We start from the raw sequence: 10,332 nt of genomic DNA, 5'->3' as shown, positions 1-10,332 counted from the left end.
CAGAAGCTTCATGTTTTGCTTTTCAATTTCATAGGAATTAGTTACTAGATTTTTGGTTCTTTAAATAATTTTTATTAATGGGAAGTTTGGTTCTAAAATTTATTTGTATAATGAAATGAGATATAAGTAAAAGTTATTATTCTTCTATTTCTTCAAGTTTATATATATATTGACACACACACACACACAAACATATATATGGTTTGTAAATGGATGCTACCTGATGCAAAAACAATGAGGCAAAGGAGAAGGCAAGAGATGGAGGAAGAGACAGACAGCGTTCTTATTGTAATTTGTATATAAATATGTTTTGAAAGAGAGCAACAAATTTACGTATGCTTTGGTTGCTAATCGTTTGTTGAATGGACTATATATAGATATACAAAAGAAACTGAAGTGAGAGAATTAATTCGATAATTGTTGAGATTTAATTAATTTTTACAAAATAATACAACATACCATGTCGAATATATTGTTAATTTGAATTATTTTTAAGCACAATCTCCTCGGTTAGCTAATTTATGGGAACGAGAATTGAGGATTAGGATGCATCAAAGGAAAAAATATTTAGAGGATGTTTGAGAATTATTTAAAGCAGTTTAAAAGCTATAAAATATTATTTTTGAAATAAATTGATAAAGTGTTTGAATAAAATAAGAAAATCAATATTAAAGATGTTGATGCGAAAAGATTTTTTTTGACAATTACAAAAAAACAACCATAGAAGTACGCAGCACATGCACGTACGCATTAGTGAAAGTAAAACAGGCTTCTTCTATCCTACACGCCACACGGGAATAAATACTCCCTGATATCCATTGGATCGCGGGTCCTGTTTAATGGTTAACATAGAATTTACCAAACAGAATGAAAATCAAAGATTCATACTTCATCTACAATATTTTATTCAACATCAGAAGGTCCAGCCTGTCACAACAAATTCATATTATTGTTCAAATTAAGTGTCAAAATCAATGGAACTTATTTTCTCTATTTTATAAGAGTGTTCTGTATCAGTAGGAGATTGGTAGTCCTCAAGTCTCTCAGCTTGTGTTTCGTCTTCTTGGTTGTATCCTAACAAATCACAACATCTTTCATGATCGATCACAAGTTACAGAGTAAAGGATGAGGGGTGATACAACTTACAATTTGGTCGTCGCTCGTCGGATTTTGTTAGTCATGGCCATCGATGACGAATTATAAGCTTGACATGAATTTTTTCGATCAAAGGAGTCTCAATGTGTATATCAGCTACCAGAGATTCGAAGGAAGAGTATGACTTATTTTAGTTCTATTTCCACACAGACGGGTGGAATGACAAGGAATCAAGTTCTCAACAAGCTTGAAGAAACCTGAAAGGAAGTGATCATACTTGATTAGAAAACACAGGCAATAATGAGAACAAGTAACATAATATCTAATAAAGTTTATTTTGCCAAAAACTGAAAATCTTGAGCAGAATATATAAAAAATAGAGCACCAAATAACGCAAGCTACTGCAGGAATTTGTCTTCTTCTAGATTTGCTTCATTGGTCAGGAGGATTTTAAACAAGCACAACTTTTTCTAAAGGCCGCTATCAAATAATAATACAGAACATGCATCAATGAGTTGAAAGAAATGGTTAAACCCTGCAAATATATCTGCTCCGTGACATCCGAGTTAACAAGAACAGAAGGGACTGCAGTGAAGAATTAGTGTAATAATACAGAACATGCATCAATGAGTTGAAAGAAATGGTTAAACACTGAAAATTTATCTGCTCCGTTACATCCGAGTTAACAAGAACAGAAGGGACTGCAGTGAAGAATTAGTGTTACAAAAGATGCAACGGGATGCTAACGTAAAGAACCAATATCAGCAAAACTCCTTCCTAATCTCCATGTTTGACCTGAATAGAGAATCATGAAACAATGTAGTCCCTAAAACCAACGCAACATCCTACAGTTTCTGTTGGTGTACAAGATAATTTCTGATTTAGTTTGTGTCCACAAAACAAATGACATAATCGATAACTTACATCACACTTCTGTTCGACATGAAAATAATAAAAGAATAATTAACGACGATTATGCAACTACTCTTTTCCTTTTGCATCTTCAGCATAAAAAAAATCTACCTTCACATGGTGTGGCATGATTTTTATGTCAAAAGGTGCATGAAGCCATGCTTCAGGTGGATAGAACAGGAAGTTCTCTGGTTTGCTGGTATAAACATCGGCATATTGATGGATATGATATGCGAATGAAGATTCTTGACCTGTGTCAGTCAGAAATGTAGCTCCAAATGACTTATTAAACATGGCTTTCATAATGTTGCGTGTTTTCTGTCTCTCTTCATTCAGCTCCTCAAGAAGAGATCCATATGCTTCATTTTTTCCACTCTTAGCAACCGTAGCATGTAGTTTGCCGAGAAGCTCCTGTATTATATGAAACTTGGCCTGTTGGAGAAGAGGATGCATAGTTGTTTCAGAATAATAGAGAGAAAAAACTGGAGAAAGTCCAAGATATCCCCATTTGAAAGGGTTACCTGTTCAAAACGATAACTATCCTCATTCTGGATCTGTATTTCACTCTGTAAATACGTAAAAGAGAAATTATTTACTGTTCACGCATCAAACATGGCCATCAGACAACTACGAGTGAGTATCTTACAAAAGGGATTTTTGCAACCTCATATGAACCTCATAAGAGAGAATTTCAGTTCAGTGCGAAGTTCAGTCACGCCCACAAAGAACAGTGTATCAGACAAGAATTCAGCACACATTTTTGGGATACATTTGGTGAACATTTATATCATGGGACCTAAAATGGCTCAAGTAGAGTAGTCTACTGGATTCTTAGAATATGAAACTAGCTCAGATGCATAGACTGGACTCGGCGTTTTTTAATCTAGATTTATTCTCATTAACAAAATATAAGTCTACTTTTCAATCTCTGGCTCATTGAGGTATTGATGACAAAATCTGACAACAGGATGAACATGAAAACCAGTACCACAAAGACATCAAACGTTCAAGGAGTTGACAAATTCAACCACAATGGACAATGAAACAAACTGTTTTGGGATACAGAAACATTCACATCTACTGGCTAGCATACCTCAAAAGGAGTACCACAACCAGGAACAAATAGCAGTACCATGTAATCTTTGAGACTGCAAATTCTAATCATTTTTTAAAAAAATTTGTTGCTCTTAGTTTAGCAGCTGGAAACTAGTTTATAGCTGTAATTATATCAATTATAATTATGGTGTTCATTTCCCTTCCTTTAAACGACAACCTCCTACAGACATATAGTTTTCCTATTCATAAGCATCTTTTTAACAAGGGAAAATCCTGCAGAAAATGAAGATGAAAGCTCATGCAACTTGGCTCACGTTTCTCAGAGCAGCACCATGAAGCATCGACAATCTAACACATACACATTCCCACATGTACATCATAAAAACATAATTGCTTCAAAGTATGTAACAAGCAAACTTGAAAAGAGGCATACTTCCAATTCATGAATGATGGCAGCTGTACGCCACCCAGATTTTGAAGGCCCTCGTAGGTCGCTGAAGAGGTGATCCCCAAAGTATATCACCTAGATTTCCATAGAAAATTAATAACAAACAATTCACTTTTTGTAACTTCAAGTTGTTCAATAGTAAATTAAAAAATTATAATAGAACTCTTAACAAGAGCTCATCCAAGTATCATACCTCAGGACCATTCCACTTTGTTATTTGCAAGAAAGTCTTCAGACATCCATGGTAATAAATTTTATTGGGTGAAAAGGCATCTACCTTTGAAAACGCCAAAGTATCTTTCTCCTCATCGTAACAGCTACATAGAAGTTCCAGATGAGAAAAAGAGAGACGAAGCAAAAGGAATTTCGTAGGAATGGCTAATATCTACAGGTATATGTGGGAAACCGAAAAATTGTTTTCACCAGTCAGTTTCACACTGATGTTAATATGGTTTCAACATGAAATATATCAATGGAATGGCTTAACAGGTAACACCATTAGACTTGATTTTTTCAGTAATAAAAGTATATGATGAATTATAGAAGTACTGAAGGGTTGAGAAGAGGACCGAAATGGATGTTCTGATGTGTAGAACTCTGGTTTATTGGCTTTAGCAATCACTACGTCAAATAGTTCCCTCCAAGAGTCCTGGTGCCGCAATGAGTCCTAGTTTTTTAGGAACAAAAGACACCAATTACATTTTTCTAGCATTTTTATTTCTATACATAGATGACCAACGAAATAGGTGGTAAAAAAAATTACATGTATTGTAGCTAAGAACAATGCTCCCAAATATGAAAAGTAGATAAACCTAGCTTGGTAGTGAGAATGAAATAATGCTCTCTACACAATGACGGTGAGATATCCATTCTGTACAAAGTTCTGAAAGATTGTCTATCACATAAAAAATTTCTGGTCTTATGGTTGAAAGCTACATCTATTGAACAGCAGAGACGATGTAGACACACCTCTCCAACATATTATCGTAAAATTGCTTCTCATTGAGATAAGCAGCAATCCATAATCTAAGTTTGTTTCAATTAGTTAGTCCAAATATTATAGGCAAGCCTACAAGTTTGATAGGATCAGTTGAACACACAGATTGGTGCCCAAGAAAAAAGAAAAGATCATATCTGTTGCATATAAATTGACTAAATTGTCTTAATCTACAGTGCGAGAAAAAGGACATGGGATAAGTTGATCCCTAAATATAAACAGAGGGGCAGATTTATACTTAAGGGTGAAAAGAAAAAGGATAGCTCTGTTTATTATGCCATTTGGATGAGATGCGACTTACTGCAACGATTATAGGATTGGAAGGATTGGTAAAACAAAAGGGGTAATACATGATGGATACCCAAAAAATAGGAAAAACAAAAATAACAAACAGAATAGAAACAGTGGGTCTGGCAAAGTAATTATGCATCAGAACTAAAATAAAATTAGACAAAAACAAAAAGAAAGAAAAACAGTGGCAAGAGCATCAACAAAAATAGAAGAGTTTTCCAAGCCACCATGAGCATCAAGAAACTCAAATTGTTTGATAAATAAAAATCACTTTTCTCATGCTGAAAAGATAAGAGTGTGCGATTCTTCAAACTTATCCTCTTGAGATCACAGAAAGTAGCCAGGAAGACTTATTCCTAGCGACAACCTCGGACAACTAGTCGAACCATAGGATGAACTAACACTTGGTCTCCCACACAAAGAACACTTTGCATGCAGGGAACAGATGGACACTTGAAAAAAAATGAGTACAAAAGAAATGTAAAAAAAGGGAAAAAATATCCCCTTATGTGGAAAAATTTAGTATTCATTTACGTGTTCGGTGTTAGGCCATTGAAGATCATCTCAATGGTCATAAAGCCAAAATTTCAATGGGTTATCAAATTCATTTGTGAAAAGGTTTAGACAAGTAAAAACACGAAATCAAACAGAAAATATCATGGAGCGAGAATGAATAAACTCTGATTGTTTATAATGCACCAAAATACCCACCATCAAAAGTTTCAACCCCATAAAAAAATTAAAACTAGTTCTTTCACCATTACTGCATCTACTATTAAACATTAGAAAAGTGAAAATCAAGGAGTGAATTGATTGTTTCTACTTTATTGGAATCCTACTGTCTGCTGATATAACAATTACCTCCAACATAAACCGCATTCCTCCGTCCACAAAGTAATACGGAGAGTTTGTCAACAAGAAAAGCTTCTTCCCTTTATCTCTAAGCATTCTTAGAAAGCGTAGCAGTTGACCCTGGAATTGTCACAGAGCGGCCAATAATCTGAGCAAACAATTGCACTATCTTCCTTGATAATGAGAATTTTTTTTCGCACACACTAATAAGAAGATAGAAAATATGAATAACAAGATTAATAAAACATACATTCTTTACGAGGTACTTATTTGGATCAGAAAGAATTCCTCTATGGACTAACCCACTTTGATGTACATGCTGAATTGCTTGATTCACATCTTGATAGACATATGCAGAGTCAAATTCCAGCTTAGCATCGACAAAATGTTGTACGATATCAGCAATAAGACATGACTGCAACACAACAAAACCAGATCGTTCACACAAATGAGCCTGATTCGACAATGAAATTGCCCTTCCAAAAGGTTTAAAAGTTCCAACAGGTTCACAAGTTGCCATAATTATAGCATCACTCATATAATAATTATTTACACAGGAGTAGTACTAATTGTTTAACATTGACCTTTTGAAGCTTCTATTTGTTCGACGAAATCCTGAATATTATTATTACTAAATCTACATCATCCCACTGCTAAATACCCTAGGGTTTAAGATCAACAGAGAAATAGACCAACCATGCCGAATTAATGTTAAACCAGGAAAAGTAGTAAAGTACATCAACAAATACACAAACATTGAGGATTGAAAAGTAAATGAGACAAAACTATCATAAAAAATCAGCCTTGTCGGCTAAGCAAATAGCTGCTTCTGGCATCACCTCGTACCATTTAATCAATACGCATTAGCCCAAAATGTGCTGAAAACATATTTTTCACTAATTTCAGTATCAACATAAACCTCAATATCTAAGAAACTGTTGATATCAATTGCCTAAGTAGCATACAGAGCTCATAATGAACTGCAGGCTCTGACTTGTAAAAACTTGTCAGCCAATGAAAACAACAATTCTCTTGCAAATCGTACTATACACGATGTAGAGAGTATTCATCATAAAACTAAGATCAAACTATCCATGAGAATCACGCGCTCAGTAATTATGACTACCTAAATACTTGACAAATTGAATTCATAGATTTTTCATCAGTCAAATGAACTGTATATATTACATGTGCATTTATCCATTCTACTTGAACACCGCGGAGAGGCAAACAAAAATTATTTTATTACATGAATGAGCTTTCCATCTAGATAATTCTAAACAATCTGCTCATAAACAAATGAGTGACTTGCCATTCCTTTCTCCAATCTCCGCAAGACCTGCTTTTTTTTATGTGTATAGAAATCAAGCACTGCATCCAGTTCAATTCAAGATAAGAGTTACCAACATCCTCAAATGTAGACATGTTTGTTCTCAGTCCCCATAATCCTCAGTCATACGCCACCAAGTGTCTAGAGAAGAACACTCAAAGAAACCAACCAGAAGTCATGGATGAAGCTAAAATAATGGTTTTGGGTTTCGACTCATGACAAATTGATCTCTATACAATTTATGGGGGTGATTAGGCAATGTTTTTTAAAGACTACTCATTCAAGATATTAATGATGGGTGAAAATGGGAGCAAATACATGATGTCCAAAAATAATAAAACAAAAATGATAAAGTTAAATGCTTGCATGCAAGTATGAATACCATAAAGTACTCATATTAGATAATAAGAAAAGGCCATCAAGGGCGGTTTAACCTCGTTCAAAAGAAATCTCAAACAAAATAGACTAAAAGAAGAACATCCAAAATATTTCGGAAACAAATAGTTTTGAACGTCAGCAACCTTTTAACACAATAACTTGAGAAGAGATCGATCTAAATTTTAAAACATAAAGAACATTCCTAAAAATGATGAACTTCAAAACAAAGTAGAACTTGTAGATCAACGGCATAATCAGTTTTTAAAAGAAAATGGAACCATAAAACACAAAGCTATAAAGCTACTACGTAAAAGAATTGACTAATAAACAACCTCACTGAAGCAAAAGAAATCCATCAAACCCACAAGTCCTCGAGCCTGAACACGGCCTATGTGTCTTGTGCCATACAAGTCATTAATTTCTGATCGGCTCAACTGCAATACACAGAGAGTTTATATCATTTTATTTGTCAATTCACTTAAAAGCTTCAAACAGTGCAGGCTCACTAGGTAGCATGTTCACATCATCCTTTTTTATGAAGCGGAATTAAACTGATAGAACCTCCTGTACATTTTAAAGGTCTTTGGTTTTTTAAGTCCTAAGGAAATCAAGAAGCATAGTATTCATGAAAGGAGAAGAAAATTGAAGATCAATAGAAGCTTTAAATGTCATAAACTATAGAGAACACAAAAAACTGGGGTCCAATAAAAACTGAATCCTTCTCCTGTAGGTTCAAATTTCAGTGATCAGAATTTGAGGAAAAGTTATAGATCAGATAAGCACGTCATTCAGGATAAACTAACCAGAAATTTCAGCCTGTCAAGTATTTCATGATACTTGAAATCCAAAGAATTCAATGCAGCGGATTTTTTTTACCACTAATTAACATGCCTGATTCAGTCTGCACATTTCATGAACAATTTACAATATGACAACTACGATGAATAGATGTCAACCTAGAAAGCAGCTGGAAAATGGTATAGATCAATAGTCGATCTTCTATGTGAAGATCAAAATCAAAGATATTAGGGGAAGAGAAAAAAAGTAATGATCCAGGGATGCAACTGCCTGTCAGCATATGCTCTCATGTGAGATAGAAATTAAATAAGGAAATATCACTACTCTATACCTTGCGCCTTCCAAAATAGCACCCATCAGGCTCAATTGATCCAAAGAAATCAAGCTTCATGAGGCATCCTTTCAACTTGTCATAGTACAACCCTCTTATTGGAAATGAAGGATCATATTTGAACTCCAAGCAACTATCAGGATATCTAAACTGAAACAACCCACAGAGAGCCAAGAGCACTAGTTGCTTCCAACAAATAAAGCACGCAAAAAGTGGACTTAATTGGTACTGGTATCATGTGTTAAAAGAAAAACAGTAACAAACCTCATTAACTAAATACTGTTTGGCAAGATCGTATATTAGAGTTTGTAAATTGGCAGAGTAGTGGGCCAATGTGTAGTCATAGTCAAACCCGTATACTTTGATATCATTCAACCTCAAGTTTTTATTTACATATATGCCTGAAAATTTCAAAACCAAAGTAGCATCATTTCAGAGATTAATGTGAATGCACTATCCCATCGACAGGATTTTTCAATACTTGAGCAGAGTAATGCTCCTGACCTTTAGGATCCACTCGGGGCATTTCCTTCAATGCATCAGGTATTCGAAGAAATCTCTCTCTTGCAGCTTCAAATTCCTGCCTAATGTTGACAATTTCATCCTCCAAAATCTGGTTTCCCTCCTGTTCTTCCAATTTCTGCACTCCTGGCTGTGAGGTGACAATTGAGCTGAATTTCCGCTTAAAGGCTTCTCCGACCGCTATGAATAGCCCACGCAGAATTCATTTATAAATAGGACGCACATTATTTGTCGGATAAAACGTTATCCTTTTTCAAACACAAAATACAGTCAAAAGACAATACAATAGTAGGAATTCAACTAAGAACTCGATGATTCAGCACATACAAACACATAATGAATGAGAAAAAAGAAACCTTTCAAAAATCCAGAACGACAAAGATTCGAGCTCTGCAGTATAAGAAAAGAAAAAAGACTGTCAGAAACCGATACCCACCAAACTCCATCTACATCCAAACGCAGCGTATTTAAAATTGCAGTGAAGCCGCTTACCACTCAATGCCCTCAATTCATGTAAATAAAACATTCACAATTATGAATACAATCCCAAAAAAAATTGCATCTTTGAATAGATGGAGAAATTACCTGAAGAGAACAAAATGAAAAGAGCCTTCTGCGAAAATAGGCCATCAAAGGAATTATACTTTTTTCGCTTTTGATCGCATTGTGACAATTCCACGCGAAAAAAATACGATCTTTCTGTGCTGTATTTTACTCCAGTATCGTAATAGGATGTGATTTAGGAGTAGAGGTTTGAATATATATTTTAGATAATTTGTGACGCAGATCTTTTATTTGGATCATTTATGAAAAAATATTATTTTTTATGTTAAGAATATTATTTTTTATTGTGAATATGTGTATAGTTGACCATTCTCACATATTAGGATTCGTGAGACGATTTGACATGAGACTCCCTCTATATTTTATTAACCTTTGACATTATTATTATTATTTATCTATTTCTATTATTAAGTGTCAAAATCTTAATTTATCGATTTATCTCAAATTTGTTATTATGTATCTATTTTTATTTTAACATTTTAATAATCATATATATATTTTTTTCTATCATATTCAATTTCTTCCATCTAAATAAATGCTTTTAACGAAGATTTTGTTTCGAGTTCTTTATCTTCTTCTTTTTTTAATTATATTATATAATTTATAACAAAAAAAGTATATAAACCCATAAAAATATTTTCTAACGTGCTTTAGTCAAATTGAATTTCACCAATTCAGACTATTGGATGATAATTTAACATGATTGGATCAAGCACCAGAACTATCAAATGAGTAGGTGTTTTTTATTCAATGAATTT

The 10,332-nt window shown here is 34.0% G+C and overlaps 1 protein-coding gene across 2 annotated transcripts; it reads right to left on the bottom strand.

Moving 5' to 3' along the window:
- Window positions 1-854: 854 nt before the first annotated feature.
- On the bottom strand, window positions 855-9,754 carry LOC140815952 (uncharacterized). Of its 2 annotated transcripts, none has more exons than XM_073175002.1 (15): window positions 9,596-9,754; window positions 9,367-9,400; window positions 8,993-9,190; window positions 8,753-8,889; window positions 8,489-8,638; window positions 7,692-7,793; window positions 5,902-6,066; window positions 5,661-5,771; window positions 4,081-4,178; window positions 3,705-3,828; window positions 3,497-3,586; window positions 2,529-2,573; window positions 2,119-2,439; window positions 1,147-1,352; window positions 855-1,074 (listed from the first exon to the last, which is right to left on the bottom strand). In XM_073175002.1, exons 1-14 carry the CDS (start codon window positions 9,638-9,640, stop codon window positions 1,326-1,328), a joined length of 1,647 nt encoding a protein of 548 aa, XP_073031103.1. In that variant the 5' UTR covers window positions 9,641-9,754; the 3' UTR covers window positions 855-1,074; window positions 1,147-1,325. The 2 variants fall into 2 exon arrangements, with proteins under 2 accessions (XP_073031103.1, XP_073031110.1); XM_073175009.1 differs by having other exon boundaries at window positions 8,993-9,258; window positions 9,596-9,695.
- Window positions 9,755-10,332: the final 578 nt, after the last annotated feature.

This window comes from Primulina eburnea, chromosome 2 (genome assembly GCF_022965805.1).
Source record: "Primulina eburnea isolate SZY01 chromosome 2, ASM2296580v1, whole genome shotgun sequence".
Classification (NCBI taxonomy): domain Eukaryota; kingdom Viridiplantae; phylum Streptophyta; class Magnoliopsida; order Lamiales; family Gesneriaceae; genus Primulina; species Primulina eburnea.
This window is presented reverse-complemented; position numbering and strand designations above follow the sequence as displayed.